The sequence below is a fragment of the Lemur catta genome, chromosome 11 (genome assembly GCF_020740605.2).
Source record: "Lemur catta isolate mLemCat1 chromosome 11, mLemCat1.pri, whole genome shotgun sequence".
Classification (NCBI taxonomy): domain Eukaryota; kingdom Metazoa; phylum Chordata; class Mammalia; order Primates; family Lemuridae; genus Lemur; species Lemur catta.
In genome coordinates this window covers 45,858,649-45,878,578 of record NC_059138.1, presented here as the reverse complement: position 1 = coordinate 45,878,578, position 19,930 = coordinate 45,858,649, and the positions used below count along the sequence as shown (strand labels likewise).

At 36.5% G+C, this 19,930-nt stretch overlaps 1 protein-coding gene across 3 annotated transcripts in view; it reads left to right on the top strand.

Moving 5' to 3' along the window:
• The window catches only part of SEMA3E (semaphorin 3E), a 243,017-nt gene extending 240,153 nt beyond the window's left edge, over positions 1–2,864 (top strand). Inside the window, exon 17 of one of the 3 annotated variants that reach the window (XM_045564701.1) lies at positions 749–2,864. In XM_045564701.1, the coding sequence (XP_045420657.1) occupies positions 749–1,201 (453 nt within the window). In that variant the 3' untranslated portion in view covers positions 1,202–2,864. The remainder of the gene's footprint in view (positions 1–748) is intronic. The other 2 variants (XM_045564703.1, XM_045564702.1) reach the window with 2 other exon arrangements.
• Positions 2,865–19,930: the final 17,066 nt, after the last annotated feature.

The window sequence follows — 19,930 nt, the reverse complement described above, 5'->3', positions numbered from 1 at the left end:
TGCCAAATGATTTACTCACTAGTACAATTATTTGTGATTAAATGTGAGCTATTCATTGAAAGCCTTATTGTATTCTTTCCCTGAATTATATTTATAGAAATAATGTACATAATTAAAAACAAAAGGTATTTGAGCATTGAGGGTATATTACAATTAGTATTTGCTGGACTGTCTCATCCTTTACAGCAGAATCTGGCTTTTACTAATTTTTTAATCTGTTAATGGAAAGCCTTGTGGAAATGTAATAGATACTCACTGAATTAATTAATTGATGATTTTTTTTTTTTTTTGGTAAGGAAAGAGTGAATGTATCCTAGCTCTCTAAACAAAGGTCCTTATGGAAACATCAGCTACTATGATCTGGAAGGCATAAGAATCCCTGAAAGAATGTAGGAAATGGCATTTGCTTTGTCCATTGAAAAACAATGTTAAAAAATAAGTTTGACAAATCTTCGTCTCATTCTAACTTTTAGTGCAATACTGAAGTGTGCTTCTTCTAATGACTAATAGAATCATTAAGGAAAAATCTTTCTTACTTTGTTCTTTGATATGAAATGACCTCAAGATCATCGATATGAAGTGGTATCCAATGTAAATAACTTCAGAATACCACACACATCTAATTACTTAGCATCTTAGGATTTCCTTATGTGATGACAAAAATGAAAACTTAGGTAGCAGAAAAATAAGTTGGTATTTTCTCTCCTGCATAATATCCCAGTGCCCTTTACTTTCTTTGTTCTTGCAGATGAAGACAGATGACAGAGTGGTTAAGATGGACCTTGGTTTACTCTTCCTAAGGGTACGCAAATCAGATGCTGGGACCTATTTTTGCCAGACAGTAGAGCATAGTTTTGTCCATACTGTCCGTAAAATCACCTTGGAGGTAGTGGAAGAGGAGCGAGTGGAGGAAATGTTTAACAAGGACTATGAGGAGGATGGGCCTCACAAAATGCCGTGTCCCGTCCAGAGCAGCATCCCGCAGGGAGCAAAACCATGGTACAAGGAATTCTTGCAGCTGATTGGTTATAGCAACTTCCAGAGAGTGGAAGAATACTGTGAGAAAGTATGGTGCACAGATAAGAAGAGGAGAAAGCTTAAAATGTCACCCTCCAAGTGGAAATATGCCAACCCACAGGAGAAGAAGCTCCGTTCCAAACCTGAGCACTATCGCCTGCCCAGGCACACGCCAGACTCCTGATGGGTTGAAACCGTCTACTGTCTTTTGAAGAATTTATATTTGGAAACTGAGAAAGAGAATAAACCATTCAACTTCTTTGCATTACTTAATAGACATTTCTGTAATACAGAAATGAGGTGAAAGTGTTATAATAAATTATTCTATATACTCATTTGACTGGTCAGATAAATCACATAAAATTAATTTGTAAAATAAGTGCATTGCTTAATGATTTCACATTATATTTATCAAAAAAGGGACTACAGAGGTAGTTTTCAGTAACTTGGATGCTTTTCCATGGTAATTATTTTACTCTTGTAAGATGTAAGATTAGAATATTGAAAGATTAGAATTTCATAGTCATGGGAAATATAAAAATATGTTTTAATCTTTCTGAATTTTTTCACTACTATATGAAAATATACAGAATATTGGATACTTCAACATTATCTTGTGACCTTTCTGTACTCTAGGAATTATTGTATTAGTGTTGTCCAATCCATGAGTTTTAAATAGCCAGTGTGTTGCGATTGCTGTAAACCATGAAGGAAAAGTCTGGTCACTCTGAGGCTTGTGCCTTTCATAAAACATTCATAAAACCACCTTCATGTTGTTTCAAAACAAAAGCACGTCCTTTAAATTTCACTCCAGTGTGGAAAGAATGAAGCCAAGGTAACTTCTCAGATACCAAGGTCAGTCAAATCCGATGGAGTTATACTAACAGAATTCCAACTACTGCAAACGATTTTTGCTGCCCTCTTGTGGTAGAGAGAGTATATTCTCACACATTTCTTTTTCCTCTACAGATACCTGCCTAGGAAAGATTTGAAAACAACTGATCAGTAGATGATACATCTAGTCCATTTTCAGAAACAGTTGACTGAAATTTAAAAAGAAAAATGTTAAAGCTTATGTCATGCTTTAATACGGAGGTATTCTGTTTATAATTTATTATCTCACAAGTCAAAAATGAAGAGTTTGCAGCACTGAAGATCTACTAAAGCTTAAACTTTTACGTTTCTAAATCATTTTCCCTGAAATCTAAAAGACATTATGGAAATGTATTTATGACAAAAATATTAAAGCATTTTCTATCACATATCAAATTTTCTTTGGTATTTTATGTTTACAGACAGGAAAATTGTGAGTTCACTTAACTACTGAGATATTCAGAGCATTTGTAAGCTTTCTATTATAAATATAACCCAAATTTTATATTTTTGAGAATATTTCTTAAATACTTAAAATAGGAGAAGGAAAGACTAACAATTACCTTTCTAAAATATGAGATTTTCGTGACATTTTTTCATTTAAATAAAAATTGAAATTAGATTATATACAAATTACAAATAATTTAGATGTTAGTTTTAAATATTTCAGTTTTTAAAGTTAGCTCCAGGCCACATGTGGCCTTCCAGATCCCCAAGCACAGCCCCTCAACTGACTCCAAACTTTACAGAACAAATCCCCGTATTAAAGTAACTTACTTTTAATAAAGGGATTTGTTCTGTAAAATTTACATTCAGTCAAAAGGCCACACTCAAGGACCCAGAAGGCCACACGTGACCCCAAGGCTTCAGGTTCCCACCCCTGCTATAGGTTATACTATTAAGTTAAAGTGTTGACAACTTAATAGTTTGCAATTTCATTCTAAAATTAATATATTAAGTTTAAAAAGTTTATTCAGATAGGTCACCAAATTCCAAAAGATCTAACAAATACAAATGTATTGAAAACTGACATCCTCTGAAAAACCTACTTGCTATTTACCTAAGAATCCACTGGAGGTCATTGCTGCCCACCAATAGCAATTGAAAACAGTATGTATTGAAAGTTAGTTTTAAAAACTGTATTTCAGTAAAATCTTGCTTAAATTTGGAGAAATACAACCATAAAGACAGATCACAGAGTAGCAAAGTTTATGTCTGAAATACTTGAGGTGAATAGGTAAATCAATAATGCATGATTTATTGAAAATATGCTTCCATTAACACATGATAAAGAAAAGCAGGATTGTCTCCTGTATCCTACTTAATAAAAGACAGGTAAGGCACAAGCAGTTCTCCTGTTAATCGTCATAACAGACAAGTAGTTAATGGTTGTAATAATGCCATCATTTGGGAACTAAATATTTGATAACTGAAGCAGTAAGGCTGAGGAAAAGAACTTTTTTAAGACACAAGCCTTAAGGATTAAATGCACAAAAAAGCCATCTGACTAAAATAAGCTATTAACCAGAAAAGAAACATTTCACATAAAATGCTAAAATTCATTCTGGGAAAATAAGTTTAACCCAAAGAAAGCTCACAAAGATGCTGGTTTGAAAGTAACCTGATAAAATTCTGAAGACTCAGGTTCATAATTTAGGAAGAGCACTAAATTACATGTATAATTATGTATGGAATTATATGAGTGTATGCATATATATATCTCATGTCATGCTACTTGTCTGATTATAGCAGAAGCTTAGGAGAACCAGGAAAGCAGAGGGAAAGAGACAGCAAGAGCACACTAGCAGTTTTCAGGGCTATGTCCCATGTCCTGCAGCATTCGTTTTCTCAGTCTCTCTCTCCCCCCACCAACACATACACACCCCATACTTTAAGTCTCATTGCCCTCTCAACATACAAACTAATCAGCCTATGTTTCTCTGTCTTTCTTGACAATTTGCAACATCACCAAAATATACTGCCAGTCTCTGTTCTATCTGGGGTTAGAATTCAAATTCAAAATCACTTTTGAGAAATGCCCAGGCTTAGAAAATTACAATTTCCAGAGTTCATCTTTGAACTCTGGAACGGCACATACTCAGGCACCTCCAAGACTTGGAGGGATTAAGAGTTTGCCCTTAACCCCAAACGCATTGTCACCAATCATGAACTTGGTAAAAGAGGAATCATGCCCTCTAGGAACACACAGCTGAGCAAAAATCACAACCACCCATCCTAAACTTGAAGGGGCACCTCCATATAGCGCCAGTCTCCTGTTTGTCATTCTCTGTTAAGGGAGAGGACCTGTAACTAGAATGAGCCTTGAACAGAAAACAGTGTTTTACCTCCTCTCTTCAATAGTGTCACTCTGAGCTAGAGAACCAGATTTGTTAGCAAGGAGGATTACAATTTAAAGGGATTTAAACTTCATGATTTGTGAGGTCTCTTCCATGTCTAACGTTCTATTTTTTTCTTTTGTGTTAATTGCTGAATATTTCAGTGCAAAGCAATGGACTTGGACAAATAGAGATTAAAAATAGAAACACTACTAAGAGCTCTAGAAAAAAAGGAACAGAAAGTCTTTGCCTATTTAGTAAGTGGCAATTCCATATGTATTTTAGAGTTATGTTCCTTTTCAAAGTTATTTTAAATACCTAGCATGTTTTTACTGAGTGTCCAATATTTCCTATGGAGTTTAGGGTTTTGTAAATCTTCGTGGTGATTATGAGTATTTGTAAAATTTGTAAAATACAATAAATCATTTTGAGTGTTGGTGTCAAGCATGAAACGAACAGCAGCTGTTGTCCTTAAAAATGAACTGCCTTGTGACATCATTAGCCTGACAAATACATTATGAAAAGTACTTGGTATTATGTAAATATTTCAGATCCCAGGAGAAAATGCCACACTTATGATGAGAATAAGGACCCCGTGTGCTTTCTCCTCACAGCAAAGTATCACACCGAGTTATATTTTAAAGTACTCATTTTTCCAGGCTAACAACTGTTGCATTTGAATCAGATATAATGGATTTTCCATGAACACTCTGAATTGTAGCAGTGTTATTTAAGCTAGTATGTTTATTTTGCTTTTCTTGGAAGGATAGCTTTATATTTTGGCTTTCATTATAAATTGAATGTGTTCTGTTTGTGTTTAAATGGCTTAGTTATAAGCTAGAGCACTATATTGGGATATTCTTGTCTGTATGGTATCCTTTTAATTTCTTGGCTGGGTCTACAACAGCATGTGCCATATTTTTTTCACTGATTGTAAGCCATGCAACTTATCTCGTAACAAGCTCCAGGGACCATTGACAACGTATTTCTCACTATAACATGGATTTGCCACTATGCACTACATAATTTATCTGTACCATTATGTATATTTTCTATTTGGTTCAACTTAGATGAAAAAGAAATAAATATTTGCTAAACCCTTAAGTGCTGTCTGAGGAGTATAAAGTTTCTATCAATTGAACTCAGTATCATACATTAAGCCTAAATGTAAATATACGATGCCAAGCTAACACCTTTTTTTAAGAAGGTTAGGAAAAAAAAAAAAAAAATTCAGTTTTCTTTCCTGTGAAATTCATGAGCCAAATTTCCTGAAGAGGAAAAAGTCTGTTAGTATCATTACCTTCTAGCAGTTAGGTTTTATTTATGCTGCACCATGTTTCTAGGACCAGCAGACAAAAATTCTTTTCAAAGCTTCATCATCCAGATAAGGGATATGAGGAATGAATGCTTTTAGAATGGTAACTAGTTGAATGTTTATGAGTTTTGCAAGCCTCAAGTTCTATCTTAGTGTATCTGAATTGATGTTTTCTCTATTTTTATAAGACCTTGAAAAGGCCATTTAAATAAGGTTTAGTGTTAAAAACGAACTTCTTAGGATTTTTGTTTGAGGCAAATTTTATTGTATTGGTAAATAACTAGTTACAACGTTTGGGTTTTTTTTTTTTTTTCTCTCTTTAAGAGTTTCTGTTGCTCAGGCTGGAGTGCAGTAGTGTGATCATAACTCACTGCAGCATCCAACTCCTGGGCTTAAAGGATCCTCTTGCTTCAGACTCCAAGTAGCTAGGACTACACGTATGTGTCACCACACTTATCTAATTTTTTTAAAAATTTTTTTCTAGAGATGGGGTCTTGCTATGTTACCCAGGCTGGTCTTGAACTCCTGGCCTCAAGCTATCCTCCTGCCTCAGCCTCCCCAGTTGCTGGGATTACAGGTGTAAGCCAGTGTCCCCTACTCAGCTACAATGTTTAAAGTAAGTATTTGGCAGCAGCTCCAAGATAATACTGCTGATGGCTCAATGATGTGGCAATGCCACTAATGGTAACTTTTATCCATATTTCAAACTTGCATTTATTTTTAACATAGGGCGCCTCCTTTTAGCATACTATTTGATAAATCATTCAATCTTTAGTCAAAGGAAAGAAGAGACACCATTATAGTAACTAGAAATCTCTTGCCTATTTAAAGGAAACAAAAATACGCACCCAACTTTTTATTAAAAAACTGTGTCGGTCACTAGACCAAGCACCTCATGAAGTATAGAAATGTTAGTATCTGATTATACAGGTAAATAAAAATTAAGTTATATTTGTTCTGACTATAAAGTATTTTAGAAAAATTTAAAATCTTCATTTTACTTTATACAACATGAAATACGAAAGTGTAGTGTAAGAAAAGTACTCGATTACTTATAATGCTGGCAAAAGTCCCTCGGTATATGCAGGGAATTGGTTCCAGAACCCCCAAATATAATAAAATCCTCACATACTCAGGTCCCACAGTCGGCTCCTATGAACTCATGTAGGAAAAGTTGGCCTTCCCTATGCTCAGGTTTCACATCCCACAAATGCTGTAATTTTTGTTCCATGTTTGGTTAAAAAAAATCCACATATGTGTGGACCCCCACAGTTCAAGCCCACTTTCTTCAAGGGTCAACTATATTTCTAATTATGAATTTTGAGACTCTTGGTCAGGAGGCATTAAAAAAGTCGTGCTTTGATTCAGAAGAGCTATAATAATAATGTAGCAAAGATAAAAGGTATATAAAAAGTTATTTAACAAGAAAGAAAGAACAGCAAAGATTAACATCTCTATGGACCACAAATGGAACACAAATGCAAAGCAGAGATTGGGCCTAAAGCCATAGGTCCACTTGGCATGTGTCCAGCAGAAGATAGTGGTAGTGGGAAGTCCAGATTCTGCCCAGTGAAAAGAATACACGTGATACATGCCAACTGGGGCATTAGAGCTATTGTCAGTTTAGGGTAGCTGCAGAAGCATGAATCTTGGTACCAGTCACTGCCTGGGATTTTAACATAGACACTGTATGTAAAGCCATCTAAGGCTAAGACACAGACTCATCTCAGGTACCCCAAATGACTTAACCTCTTATTCCTCCCCACTCCTATTCATGCCCTTGGGATCACTGGAATATGATATTCCCAAATCACCTTAGTACTGGAAGCCTAGGATAGTCAAAGAACCTTTTTCTGGTTTAGTGCCCCTGCTGTGGAGGTGAGGAGGTGAAAGCAAAAGAAAAACCTTTAGGCAAAGGGCTATGGACTGAATTGTGTCAAACTCCCCCACCCCCAAATTCATACGTTAAAGTGGTAGTATTTGGAGACGGATCCTTTGGAAGGTCATTAGGGTTATGTGAGGTCATAAAAATGGGGCTCATGATGGGATTAGTGACTTTATAATGAAAAGAAGAAAGCGCTCTGCTATGTGAGGACACAGCAAGACAGGAAGAACATTGCAAACCCAGAAGAGGGTCCTGACCAGAAACTATGTCTGCTGGCATCCTGGTCTTAGACTTCCCAGCCCCAGAACTGTAAGAAATAAATGTCTGTTGTTTCAGTGACCTGGTCTATAGTATCTTGTTATAGCAGCCTAAGCAGACTAATACACCAGGGAAAGCACAGAGAAAGGTAGAGAGATGAATAGACAAATACTCAAAATGAAATGAGCCCACAAATATTCTAGAACATCTGGGAATATTTCAAGTTATGCAAATAATGCCATCTGGAAAAAGTCATGAGAAGTGGTTTCAGGTTGGTATAATGACAGTCAAGGGTAGGACATTCAGGGAATGCTTCCAACCTGTAAGTTATCTCTCCTCTGTGGCTCAGAATAGATTTCTGAGCAAGGGGAAAACAAAATTATAAACCCAGTTTTTTACACACCCCTCCAAAATAAGAGGTGGTGACAAGCAGGATGATCCCTTGAAGATTCCATAAACTCAACCTATTTTGAAAAAAATGATTGAAGAGTTTTGTTATTTTATTTTTTTAAAGAAGCTTAAAACACCACAAATTTACTCTCTCATGGTTTCTACAGGTCAGAAGTCCAGGAACACATCTCAGTTGGAATCTGTGCTTAGGATCTCAAGGACCAAAATCACTGTATAAATTGGTTGGGTTCTGGGGGAAGAATCTATTTGATATTTAGGCTCATTCAGGTTATTGGTAGAGCTCTGTTCCTTGTGGTTGTAGGGCTGAAATCCCTTCTGAAGCTTAGAATCTGACTTCCTCTTATGCCGCATGTCTTTGCTTTCATTTAGATAATTTATTATTTATTTTTTGCTTTTAAGGGCTCATGTGATTATATTGGGCACACAGAAAACTTAGGATAATCTCTGTTTTAAAGTTTGTAAAGTTAATATTATCTGAAAAATTCCTTTTGCCATGCAACATTCACAGGTTTAGGGGATTTAAGGTGTGGACATATTTGGGGGTCATTTTCCCTATTCTGCTATATATAGTCCATCCCCTGGCCCCCAAAGATTCACAGGCTTTTCAAATGGAAAATACATTTACCACCATCTTAAGCTTCAAAAGTCTCATACTGTTGTAGAATAACTCAGAAGTCTTCAATCTTATGATCTAAATCTTCTAAATCAGGTACAGATGAGGCTCAGGGTATAATCCATCAAATACACCTCTGGAGCACATTCGTATCCATATGTGCACCTGTGGAACTGTAGGAACAAGTTATCTAACATACGATGATCTGAGAGGCATAAGGTCATAGTTTATAGACATTCTTAAATAGAAAAAGTTTTAGATAAGAAAATAAAAAGATAGCCCAGGTATAATTCTGAAAGAAAAGTACTATGAACCTACCAGAGATTCCATGAGAAGTTGCAGAGGAGAACAAAAAGGAGCCAGATTTCAGCAGAGATCAATCGCCAAGGAATTTAAGAGCCCAGTTAATTTGTAGGTGGGAGTGTTTTTCTTCCAGAACCCAGACCCCTAATTTAAAGTACCCACAAGCAAAGCCAAAGGTCCTTACCCAATATATGATACAGGCACACCCTTAAGATGGAGGGGGGAAAATTTCTCATCTAAACAAAAGATATTTCTCCAGATGAGAAGGCATCAGGGCAAGAACTCTAGAAATATGACAAATCAGTAAAAGGAGCCACCCCAAAGGAGCACACCAGCTCTCTAAGCAATGCATCCCAGCCAACATGAAGATGCTGAAATGACAGATAAGGAATTCCAAATATAGATTTTAAGGAAGCTCAATGAGATCCAAGAGAAAAGGGAAAACCAACTCAAAACAGAAAAATAATTCAGGAAATATGAGAAATTTACAAGATAGATGTGCTTAAAAAAACAACTTCTAGAAATGAAAGATTCACTTAAGGAAATACAAAACAGTGGAAAGTTCAGAATAGAACAAGCAGAAGAAAGAAATTCAAAGCTTAAAGACAACTCTTTTGCAATTAACCCAGTCAGTCAAAAATAAAACACAAAGAATCAAAAGAAATTAGAAAAGTCTATGAGAAATATGGGATCATGTAAAATTGTCAAATGTAAGAATCTTGGACATCCAACGGTGAAGAAAAGCAAAAGTCCTGGAAAACCTATTTGAGGGAATAATTGAGGAAAAATTCCCTGGTCTTGCTAGAGATTTAGACATACAGATATAAGAAGCTAAGTAAAAAATTAGGAGATTCATCACAAAAAAGACATCACCATGGCATATAGTCATCAGACTGGCCAAAGTCAACATGAAGGAAGAACTCCTACAAGCCATGAGGTGAAAGCATCAAGTCACTTACAAAGGAAGAACCCATCAGACTAACAGCAGACTTCTCAACAGAAGCCTCACAACTCAGGAAGGAATAGGTCTTATCTTTAGTTTCCTTAAACAGAGTAACTGTCAGATAAGAATTTTGTAACTTGCAAAACTAAGTTTCATACATGGAGAAATAAAGTCTTTCCCAGACAGGCAAACACTAAGTTGAGCCCTATTTTCTATAGTTTGCACTATTAAATAGCTTTGTGTTTTCCAAATAGAAAGTGTTAAATATGGTATATTTTGTGTGTGCACACATATTGTATATGGTATATGCATGTGTGTATATATTTTTAAAGTGTTAGGGTAGAATATGTGTATGTACAATGCATGTATACCCTAAGACTTTAAATATACCTCCATATGGGAATCTGCTCATTATTCCCACATTGAAAATCACATCTTTAAAAGCTAACAGTCTAGCAAGGAAAGCAACCTCTCACTCTAAGCCGAGACAATTGTCCCTTTTTTGTATGTACTTCAGACACAGCATTTGTTTCACTAGACTGACACTGTTGATTTCTCAAACTCCCATTAGGCCACATGCTCCAAGATGGCAGAAACTGCCTTATTGATCTCTATATCCCTTTCACTTAGCACAAATATACCACTCAGAAACTGCCTAATAAGGAGATTTTTTTCTGGTGTTTTAACAATGATTTATCACTTACAAGATATACCAGAAAATGTGGCAGGATGTTTAAACAAGTTCTTTAACTCCACAGCTATACAATATGTTAGGATCATTCATGTATCTTAAGTGATAAAACTAAGGGCAGAGGGCAAAGTACTTAGCCAGCCATCCTCACCTAGTAAACAAAAGCAGAATCAGAATTCAAACTCAGATCTGTCTCACACCAAAGCCTGACCTCTACTGCACATTCTAAAACTATGATAAAGTTTTTTTTACATACTAAAAATAGATGTAGGTATCGACAAAAGAAAAATATAGCTGGGCAACCCCTATTAGGTTGCAAGGCCTAGAAATACTGCCCTGTGGCTCTTGGCTTTGCCTTCTGTGTCTGTTTTAATGCTTTAGGCTATCCATCCCACCCTCTGACTTCTAAGTGGCTTTCTGAAATACATCAAAGTTAAGACAGATTTAATATGAGGTGCACAGATCAACTTCCCGTTTTGTAATATCATTTTTTTCCTGTTAAAACCAGGGTGATATGTCATTCAGTGGATGACACCAAGTTATTCTGACTGTAACATTCTACTAAGTTTAATAAATTAAAATCCTAAGTTCATGGTTATATTTCCAAAAAGGCTCATGGGCAGGTTGAGTCAAGGTAAAATTTGGGGGGAGGAGATAATAAATATGTTAGTGAATAATTATGCCAAGTACTAAATATTTTCCAAGCATTACCTCACTTAACATTAAAAACAAAACAGGACCTCTTTGAGGTAGGTTATCTTTATTTAGGGATGAGGAAACAGAAGTAATTTGTAGATCACAGACATGCAAGGCGAGAGATCACACAATGAAATTCTCACAAAAGCCAGAACAGTGAACCTCTGGGACCACCTGATGTGTGAAGGGCTACTTTGTATGGCGATTAGGTAAATATGTTTTCATCTTTTTAATTTCTTTTAGTTCAGGCTTCCACATTTTGTTGCCTGAATTTCTGCCTCAGCCCTCTTTACTGACCTCTCTGCCGCTACTCTTGCTTCTTCTCACCCGTTTTCACCCAGCAAAGTCATCTTTCTAAAGCACAAATTAGGTCCTGTTCTACCTCTACTTGAAACCATCCAATGGCTTCTGTATCGATGATAGAAAACTCAGTACCCTCATCTTGGCTTCACATTCTCTCCTGACCTAACTTTGTTCAAATCATGTCAGTCTTCTTTCCCTCCCCATACTCTTTACACTGCCCACCATGCTTATTTCCTATTTTCCCTAGTCTGCGTAACTATCTGACCTGAGGCCTTTCCTCAAGCTGGAATTTCCTGGAATGCTCTCAGTACCTGTAAAACTTTCCTAATCTCCCAGGGTAAGTAAGGCAGCACTACTATGTGGCCTCAGTTTTCTGTGGTCAGCTTTTTTGTAGCACATTTATCACTGTATTAGGATTGCCGATTTACTTTGTAAAAGTTTTTTGTGGGCAGGAACTGTACTTTGTTTACCCTTGTCCCTAGAATTACTAATAACTGGGCATGGACGTTAAATGTCATGAGTGAATAAATCCAGTCAGGCCATAATTATTCTGAAATGATTAATGAATTTCCTAAAGTTATATCCAAATTTTCTTCTGGAGAAAGAACCATAGTGTTTGTCAATTATTAAATGATCTTTGACTCCCCCAAAATCAAGAGCTATGCTAGTACAATCCATCAAATTATAGATTAGGACATAAGACCACTGATGTTAAATAATTTTTTAAAGGTAAAATGAAGATACAAAATGAGAAAATCCAGATCAAATGTTATGCATTCTTAGAAATGAAAAAACATACCTGTTATAAAATGAAATTTAATAGTTTATGTTTGGGCAGAGGCTTGGAGCGTGACTGCAATCACAATAAAAATTGACATTTATTGTAGCAAACTGTAGATGTCTCAGTGTATTGCCCATCAAGCCCAAGATGAAGACAGGAAGTGTTATTTTAGCTGAATAAGATAAAGCATAAACAAATGGATGATAAATCAGTGATATCATTAGACTCAAGTAATAAAATACTTAAATGAAGATGTTTATTCCTTCATTTAACTAGGAATCCAAAGGAAGCCAGTTCCAGTATTGGCTAATTCTGGGGCAGAGCAACATTTTCAAAGCTTCAGGTAATATCCATCTTTCCCCTCTACTGTCCTAGGAATTGGCTTTGTCATCCGACAGATGCTCTACGTACCTATTATTTCTTCACACAAACAAGTGCAAAAGATGGTACTTAAGAGACTATCTACACTAATCCCACACCCCAGGCCACACAAAAGCCCCAGAAGCCTTTTATCCAGGATTGGGTCAATACCCATATCAGGGAATCTGGGAAAGGTCGTTTCTAACCCTACAATAAAAGGCAAAGTAAAAATCTGGAAGGAGGAGAGTGGGAGACAGTTTTTTGATAGAAAAACAGCAGATCTGCTATAGACATCTATTGAGGTAAGAAGTAGATTAAAAACTAAAATTTAAATGAAAATTAGTAACCCTGGTGTGGGATAGGCTTTTCCACCTCCTGAACTGATAAGTAGAGAGTTAATTCACCAAATTAAGAATCCAAATTTTAGCAAAATATCACACGCAATGCAAAAAAATGTCAGTTACCTTTGTTGGTAAATTCTACATTTAAAGTTGTGACAATAGTTTATGAGAAAGTAATATTTAAGCATGCTTTCTGAAAATAGGTTAATCATGGATAAAGATTCATTATGGATAATTACAGCAAAATGGGAAACTATGGACAACGAGTACTCAATTTATATTTTAAGACACCAAAGGACAGTTCATTTTTTTTTCTTGTCATGTAATCTCTGAAGAACAGATGGCAGATGTGGAGACACTTTGAGAGCACTCTTCGACATCTGTTCCTGTCACTGGTGAGAAATTTGGTCTCATGGACTAACAGCAGCATCTCCAGAGTGTGTGAAAGGGGTCCTGGCCTGGGCCAGATCAGAGTTCCATTTCCCACTTTGGTAAGTAACTAGGAAAACCACATAGTTTCTCTGCTTCTGAACATGTAAAATATATTTCAGCTTCCAAATACAAAAAATGAGGTGGTTGGACCACCAGATGATTTTGGAACACTTGCCATTTGTAACATTGTTTGAGCCTATAAAATGGGATTTTGATGAGAAGACCATGTTCAAATATCTTCTGGAGGAGGAAAAAAAAAAAAAACTCTTTAGTATAGAGGCTAAACTGTCTTTTTTTCTTGAGATAGGGTCTTGCTTTGTTGCCCTGGCTAGAGTGCAGTGGCATCATCATAGCTCACTGTAACCTCCAACTCTCGGGCTCAAGTGGTCCTCCCACCACAGCCACCCGGGTAGCTGGGACTCTGCAGGCACGTGCCACCACATTCAGCTAACTTTTCTGTTTTTTTGTAGAGACAGGGTCTTGCTGCTCTTGGCTCAGGCTGGTCTTGAGCTCCTAGCCTCAAGCAATCCTCCTGCCTCCTGGAGTGCTAGGATTACAAGCGTGAGCCACCACCAGACCTTCTTTTAAACCTTATTTTTGCAGTTTTATTGATGTATGATTGATGTGAAATAAACTGCTCATGTTTAAGGTGAATAATTTAGTAAATTAAAATTTTTCTTTGTGCCATCATAGATCACTGCAGCCTCGAATTCCTGGGATCAGGAGATTGTCTCAGCCTCCCAAGTAGCAATTAAAATAATGAATAGATAATATATGTGTTATCCCCAAAGGTTTCCTTATGCCCTTTTTAATTAATCCCCCCCCTCCACTTTCTCACCCCCTACGCAGGCAACCACTCATCTGTTTTATGTCACTATTAGTTCACATTTTGTATAATCATATATATGTTCTCTATTTGTCTAGCTTCTTTAACTCAACATATTTTCAGATTATTCCAAATTTCAGTGTTTCGATATTTTTTTGTTACTGAGAGTTCCACTATGATGAGTATGGAATTTTTTTTTTTTTTTTTTTTTTTTTTTTTTTTTGAGACAGAGTCTTACTCTGCTGCCCAGGCTAGAGTGCCATGGCATCAGCGTAGCTCACAACCACCTCAAACTCCTGGGCTCAAGCAATCCTCCTGCCTCAGCCTCCCGAGTAGCTGGGATTACAGGCATGCACCACCATGGCTGACTAATTTTTTGCATATATGTATTTAGATGTCTATATATTTCTTTCTATTTTTAGTAGAAATGGGGTCTGGCTCTTGCTCAGGCTGGTCTCGAACTCCTGGAGAGCTCAAATGATCCACCTGCCTCCGCCTCCCAGAGTGCTAGGATTATAGGCGTGAGCCACCGTGCACAGCCTATGAGTATAGAAAACTTTGGTGGACATTTTAGTTGTTTCCAGTTTTTGTACATTACAAAGGAAGCTGCTTGAGCATTTATGTGCAAGTTGTTGCATGGACATATACACTTTTTCTCTTGGGTAGATACCTAGGAGGGCAATTTCCAGATTGTTCAGTCAATGGGCATTTAAGGAAACTACCAAATTATTTTCCAAAGTGATTATACAATTTCACATTTTCACCAGCAGTCCACTAAAGTTCCATTTCCTCACCAACACTTGGTGTGTTCAAGTCTTTTTAATTTTAGCCATTCTATTAGGTGTAGAGTGGCATTTCACTGTGGGTTTTAATTTGCATTTCCCTAATGATGTTGAGCATCTTTTAATATCTTCATTGGGTACACAACTGATTCAAATCTTTTGCCCATTTTTATTGAGTCATTTGTCTTGTTGAATTATAAGCATTCTTATGCATTTTGGATACAAGGCCTTTGTTAAAGATTGTATTTGTCTTTGTGCATTTTCATTCATTTTGGTAATAATGTCATATGAACAGCAACATTTTTATAAATCCCATGTGGCATTTGAAGCTTTTCATATTGAAGAAATATTTGCCAGACACAGTATTGCTAATATTTTCTACAACATTTTCTGAAAGTTCTGTAGTTTTAGCTCTTACATCTAGACCAATAATCCATTGAAAATTAATTTTGTGTATTTCAGGAGTGTCAAGATTTATTTCTTGGTATATGGCTATTCAGCTATTCCAGGACCATTTGTTGGAAAGATGATTCTTTCGTTGAAGTTGCGTCGGTATCTTTTGATAAAGGTAATCATAATCACCTATTAAAAATTTAGGTTTGCTGAACCAGGCTAAACTCTCACACTTCATGGTATGCTCCTGTCCCAAGATGTGAAACACTTTGTAGGTATCAGAGCCTTCTCCTCTAGTCTTTAAAATTCTGTCAAATGATGACGTCTTCGATTTGTCCCGCCACCTTCTTTAAAATGCCAGTGACTGGAAGAATTGAGTGGGCTGGAATTCAAGCAGTATCAATTAGATCAACCAGTTAACAGCTGGCTGGGGTCACCTGAACTGTTAAAGTGGCATTTTTGATTGGTGGTGGGGACAGAGGCAGGAAAGTAGAGGAAAGAAAGGAAAGTACCGTTTGGTTTTTCAGAGTGGAACACTTTAAAGGAAAATTTAGGCCTTAGTTGAGTCATTTAAAAGTAAAGGTGAAACATCCTCCTAGGGGTAATTAAGAAGAAATAGGAGATACATGCCTTTTAATGCGATTTTCCTTAATTTTTGCCCTTTATTCAGGAAAAGGAGTAAAATTTAAAAGTGCTTTCTGTAACCCCCTTTCTCGTGTCCCATTGTCCACTCCCCTGAGTTTTCTGATGCCAGTGCCTCCCCCCCCCTTCCTCCTTTCTGCATTGCAGGGCCTCAACTCTCAGAAAGTATATCTCAGTTTCATTAATATAAGTGAAGTATTTCAGGGACATACCTGTTGAAAACATCCTTGTGGACTCCCAGAGCAATCCAGTAACAGTTCATATTGTTTTCTTACATATAGTACATTTGTTTACCAAACTAGTTTGCAAAGAAATGTAACCTGCCTCACTAGGCATGGGTTTGAAGGGTTTTCTGTTATAACACCATAAGATATGATCTAAATCCTCAAAGATTTAATTATATGCAAAATAATCTTAATGCTAATTTTACTGTAATGTCATCTTCTAAAATTTGAAATTCATATTTGGTTGTCATGTAAGCTTTATTCACCAGAGTATATGTCAAATATATACTAGTCCCTAAAAGTTGCATATAAATGGAAGTTTACTGCATCATTTTTACTCTGTCAGTAGTGATATTGCAGATATATTCTTAGTAGCAATCTGCAAGTTAGCTTGAAGTTTGTTTTTAAATGTGAGAATGTCTCATTTCTTCAATTAATTCCATTTAAAGAGGACACATTGGAACACTGAATTTGTTTATTCTGGTTTGTCACATCTACATGTACACAAGTAGTTAAAGCATTTCTAAATAGGAGACTTTAAACCTGCATTTATTTTGCCACATTTTATGATATAGCTCAACATAGCCAAAAAAAATACTGCAAAGTGTTTTTCAGGAATCTATAATTGACATAGTGAGATCATTTAATTGAGGACGTTATTTGATATGCTACATATATTTCTTTATAGACTAAGGTTGAGGCCTGTGGTAGATTTTTGTATCTGGTACAGTACAAGGCTCTTTATATTATGTAAAAAATTTCTACACCAAGGGACTGCTTCAATCCAGGTTTTTAATTTCTACCTCCTGCCTCACATCGTTCTTCTTCTAATCCTATTTATGTATGTATAGATATATTTGTAATTGAAGGAAAAGGAACCTCTTCGAATTGTTAATTCTATTACTCTCCTACAAAAATGCCTTAGCATGACATTCTAGGCCCCTGCATGTATGTTCTATGCTATACACAAGCTGAGAAAACTCAAAGATGTCTAGCATTTTTACTTTACCTTGCTATCCTCCTAATCTCCCAGCATGTTATAAAATAGAGATAACAAATCCACTTCTGGGCAGAGAAAATGTGGTCGATTTACTTGTCTATCAATTCTAGGTCTTTTTCACAAGATCCCAGAATCCAGATAGCAGGAAAACCCCATTTTAGCACTTTTGATTATAATCTAGTGTGATGAAATGACTTTTGACAGTCCTTTCAGGTTGGCCTCACTCCCTTTTGGACATTAATACTCAGTCTCAGATGGTAAGTGCTCTCTCCTGCCCAAGTTCTTTCAGATGGAGGGTGTTCAGGGGTATGTGGGAAGATGTCTTGTGTGATCCTGAGTTGTTGTGAATGACTATTTCTTCATATCCAAGTCATGCCTTAGAGTGCTTTTAGGATCCTAGAATCTGCAGTTGACTTACAAATGCCATTAAGATATTTTGTTTTCTCTCAAGGCCTTGAGGACTCATTACCCCAAATCCCTGGCATGAAGTAACTCTGGGATCTCTCTATGCCCCTCATTCGATACTCAGCCCAGGTAGTCTACATGTAGTACCACTTGCCTCTTCTGGTAAGTTAACTGGCCACTATCTTTGACTTCCTTTTAATTCTTTCCACAGGCAATATAAGAACTTCTGGTAATTTCTTTTTTCCCCCCAACTCAGGGATTCATGTGTACTTTGTGAGTTAATGTCCAGACCTCTATCCTCTTAATTTCCCACTGTGTTGCTAGGTTTCTTTAATTAGACCTAGTCACAAGTTGGCATATAAAGTCATTTATAGGGCAGCCCTCCCCTCTCCAATTCTTCCAGATGGGATCCAGGTTCTTCTACCACAGGGTCCTCTTTAATTACTCATCTTCCTGTGATTTGGGGCTTCAAAGCAACAAAGAGGGAGAGAATTTTTTCAAGGCTTAAGATTTTACCCACTTTGTAATTTAATAACATAGCCTGTTGTTATCATGCTGTCAGAATATACAAGGTTTCTGGATCAAACATAAAGAGACTAATAACAAGCAGCATGAGTATCATGCTGTTTTACTGGTTTCCTCTTGTCCTCTGAGTGCCATGGAAGTGACACAAAATGGCCCAGGTAAATACTGAGCACACAATGGGTTGGGTTCACAGTTAAGGAATACTGGTCTTAGGGAATCTGCTGCTTTGTATTTGTTCTTCAGAGATGCATTACATCATTACTCAAGGTTTCTTGCTGCCAAGTACAACCCCAAGACAAGTGCCCCAGGTAAGTATAGTCAAGGGTTTGCATTCTTGCCACATCTAGCAAGAGCATGGAAGGACACTCATGCCCCATGATGGATTGTCTGTCCTAACAGAATGTTCATGTGTGTGCCTTACACTTCACTTCTCCTACACCCATCTTCTGTCTACAATCCTTCAGGCCAGAAGATGTGAGCTTCTCTTTCCGTTACCCTACATAACACAGTATCCTTTTTCATGAATCCCTTAGGCTAAAACGCCAATGGATATGAGTATCTTCCCTATGCTATGGAAGAAATTCTCAGATGTCCCTCCAATAAATACCCTAAGGTCTTAAAAAGTTCAATAGAAGCTATGTTAAGGTTAGTTCAGGTTCTCCAGGGAGCAGACACCAGAATGGAATTATAAATGCAAGAGAATTTTTGAAGGGAGTGCTTATAGAAGAGAAAGGGAAGAGATAGTAGGAAGTAGCCAGGTAAGTATTTGAAGATTGGGATACAGGTCCCTGACACTTGGGAGGAGGAAAGAATTATTTGGGATGAAGGGCATCCAATTGTAATGTACCTCTGATAAAGTCTCAGCCAATGGGAAGTTCAACATACCATTTTGTGATAAAAATTTTCAACAAATTAGGTATAGGATGAACTCACCTCAATACGATAAAAATCACGTATGAAAAGCCCACAATTAACATCATACTCAACAGTGAAAAACTGAAAACCTTTAAGGATCTGGAGACAAGAATGCCCACTTCTATTCAACATTATGCTGGAAATCCTAGCCAGAGCAATTAGGCAAAAAGAAAACTAAAAAAGTTGATTTTTTAAAAATAAGATGCATACAAAGCAGAAAAGTTCTCTGTAGATGACATGATCTGATATGTAAAAATCTAAAGAATCCACACAAAAAACTCAACCTATTAGAATAAACAAATTCAGTAAAGTTGCAAGAAATAAAGTCAATATACAAGAATCAGTTGTGCTTCTATAAACCAACAGAAAGCTATAAGAAAATAAATTAAGAACACAATCCCAGGTCCAATCGCATGAAAGAATATGAAAATGCAAGAATAAACTATAAGGTTTGTTATGCAAAATAATTCTGGAAATATAATACACAATAATGTGACTATAGTTAACAATATTGTTTTTGTGAAGAGTGTAGGTCATAAGTATTTTCAGCAAATACACAGAAAGGTAACTATGTAAGATGATGAATATGTTAGTTAGCTTGATTGTGGTGAATCAATGTAATTAAATCAAATTGTGCATTTTTTTTTTTTTTTTTTGAGA